The following is a 3,022-nucleotide window of genomic DNA, read 5'->3' on the forward strand; positions in this document are numbered from 1 at the left end:
TTTTCTTCTTCTTATTTTTTTTCTTACCGATTTTGTGCACGCGAGTTCTCGGAAACGGCTCAATGGATTTTCATGAAACTTTCAGGTCTGATAGAACATCAAAAAATCTAGAAATAAATTTTTTTATTTTGATGACGTCACTTCCGGTTCGGAGATTTTCGCAATTTTGTCATTTTTAGAGGGTCACTTTGTCCGGCAATGTTCTCAAAAACCGTTGAAGATAGAAGTATGAAATTTTCAGTGATGATAGATCAACCTTTGGAGAAGTGCACTGAGTATATCATTTTCACCGGAAGTAGGTAACGCCGACGCTCGCTATGGCCCGAAAATAGTCCTATCAAGAATTTCAAAATATTTAGCACCTTTTCTACGATAAATTTTTACCTAGAAATATTTTGTTAAAGCATGTAGAACAAAAAAGATGTAGAATATCAAGATCTACCAAATGACATCTCGAAAAAAGGGCTGGCCCCTTAAATTAGGGGCCTGGAGGGGCCGAAAGTTTTTCCTTTATATCTCAAAAAGTTTTGAGAATTTATGATACGTCAAAGAAGCAAAGTTGTTCAAAATGTCAAGCTTAATCTATTGGACTCGTCAAAATACGCCCGGCGTCGTCACTTCCGGCCAAACCGGAAGTAGTCGGAAAACGCGTATTTTTGCCGTTCTTGATAAGTTTTTTGGTAACATATGTCTCTGGGAGTGTTAAAATTAATTTTCCGTCCGTCGTCATCACTTCCGGTCAAACCGGAAATAGCAGTAAATGGCTTATTTTTGCATTAATTAACATGGATTGGGAGGATTCAAACCATTTTTGGGTGTTATTTCTCATTTTTGTTAAAAATGAAAGCTACTTCCGGTCAAACAGGACGGAAGACCTACTCGTTGCTTTGCAACGAGCTTTGCTCTAGTCGTTTATATAATTTAGTTGTAAAATCATAACATTCACATACTTTGACATTGCATTGATTAAATGTAAAGAAAAGTTACAATATTTCACCAAATTTATGTTTCAATGTTTTATTCAAATGTGAGATATATTTTACATAGTTGCATTTGAGGACTATTTTACGTTTTATGTAAGTTATTGGCTTTTAAAAAACATAGACGTATCAAATAGACATTAATAAGAAACAGTCCAAAATAAATTCATTAGAAAGGTTTATTATAAAGAAAAAAGTATTTCTTTCATGCAAATCACTTTTTACAACAATTTGCTCTTTTTCCATGATGTGGGTATATCTCTTTCTTAATTAAGCGATATTGAGCATTAAGATTAAAAAGTACAATGTCTTTGTGATAACTACAGTAATATTAAACTTATGACTACATAGAAAATGAAAATACCAAAGTTCTCACTTAATCTATACAATTCATTTTAACGTCCTCAACATAAAAATTTCGTTTGATATAGTAATGATAAGCATACAATAAGCATATAATAGAAAAACATAATGCTTACATGTAAATCATATGTTGTCAAACAAAATAAAACCTGTAATGATGATCAATTTTAAGCATTACAGTACATAGAATTTTATACTTGTGTGCTGTGAAAATACTTATAAACAGAAACGGTTGGACTGGCTAAACTCGCGATCATAAGAATTTGCTGATTGTTAATACAAAGAGCACAGGGAATTGGTGGGCATTGGTCTGGTGTGAGAAGGAAAGACAGAAACTGGCCATCCATATCCAGCAGATGGACACCAGAGCACTGGTTAGTAGAGTCTTCATAGCCATTACACACCACAATATGTCCCTGGGCATCTGTACAGATTCCACAGGGACGGAATCCAATCTGACGCGGGTGACCATAGTAAGAGAACCGGTACTCTCCTGTTCTGGTTACAACCACAACCTTACTGGCCAGGTAGTCAGATGTACAAATGTCACAGTTTATATTCTCTGTGATAAAGCGTGCACTTAGATAAAGATTTTGTCCTTTATCATTCAAATTGATATCTTGTAGCTTCGTCCATCCTTTGCTAAATCTGACTATTTTTGCAGTCACTTCCATGAAATTATTTTTCTCCATCCCCACCAATACGTGTTCATTGATATGAGAGGAGTAAATTGCCCCTGGTTTCCAGTTCCCTGTTCTGATTGCTAGTTTGTTGGAAAACATGTCACTACCCATCGTGTATATGGCATTAATATTGAAATCTGTGTAAAGTATCTGTCCCTCTGATGTGACTGAGTGCCTACCTCGAATACCATACATATTAGTTGATTTCTTCCATAAGATACTTCCTTTCATGTCAGACTGAATGAGGTTTCCCCAGTCATCACTGGCCAAGAATCTATCGGGTTCCAAAGCAGATAAATGTGCAATGTTTAAGTGTTCGATAGTTATTTCATTTACTTTTCTGATAGAGGAGGAATCTGTCATCTCTTCAGATGAATTCATATCACTGTCATAAAATTGTGTAACTGGTTCCCTTAATTTTGTATTCTTTGTGTCAATATTTATAATCTCTTATGACGAACACTGCGATAGAACTCAGAGGAAACCAAAGAGTGATATACAGATAGAGCAAAATCTGGTATTTGGTCCTTGAACGCCTATCTATACTCTGAAAAAAATGTGAGATTGTTAAGTGTAGCTAGGAAAACGGATCAGATGATTTTATTATAGTGTTAATAAAGACTTGCATATTTTGAAGTTTTTTATGTTTTAAAAAATGTGTCTCTTTTTAGAGTTTTAGAGATCTTTGATAATAACCGCCAGTCATTTGTTGTGCATGTTTATTGACAGGTGGAGGATAAAGATAACAAACAGTATTCAATATCAAAGTTCATAAAACAACAAAAAATAGAAGAAGAACAAACATGGACCTCAAAAACATTGGAAATGGCTTCATGTGCCATGGAGGAGGGAGCATTCCGAGCCGACCAGTTACACTCGTCGTGTATGTTCTCCTTATCATGATTGGGGAATAACTGGAAAAGCCGTTGTCAATTCAATGTATCAATAAACGTCATCATCATTTGACTCAACGATAAATTGTATTTGCTGACCAGG

At 35.0% G+C, this 3,022-nt stretch overlaps 1 protein-coding gene across 1 annotated transcript; it reads right to left on the reverse strand.

Annotated features, from left to right (window-relative positions):
* Positions 1-1,534: 1,534 nt before the first annotated feature.
* Positions 1,535-2,389, reverse strand: LOC134254018 (uncharacterized). The gene has a single exon (XM_062736590.1). It carries the CDS (start codon positions 2,387-2,389, stop codon positions 1,535-1,537), a length of 855 nt encoding a protein of 284 aa, XP_062592574.1.
* Positions 2,390-3,022: the final 633 nt, after the last annotated feature.

Source organism: Saccostrea cucullata, unplaced genomic scaffold, assembly GCF_032062105.1.
Source record: "Saccostrea cucullata isolate Sc308-1 unplaced genomic scaffold, CSIRO_AGI_Scuc_v1 ctg1485, whole genome shotgun sequence".
In the NCBI taxonomy this organism is placed as follows: domain Eukaryota; kingdom Metazoa; phylum Mollusca; class Bivalvia; order Ostreida; family Ostreidae; genus Saccostrea; species Saccostrea cuccullata.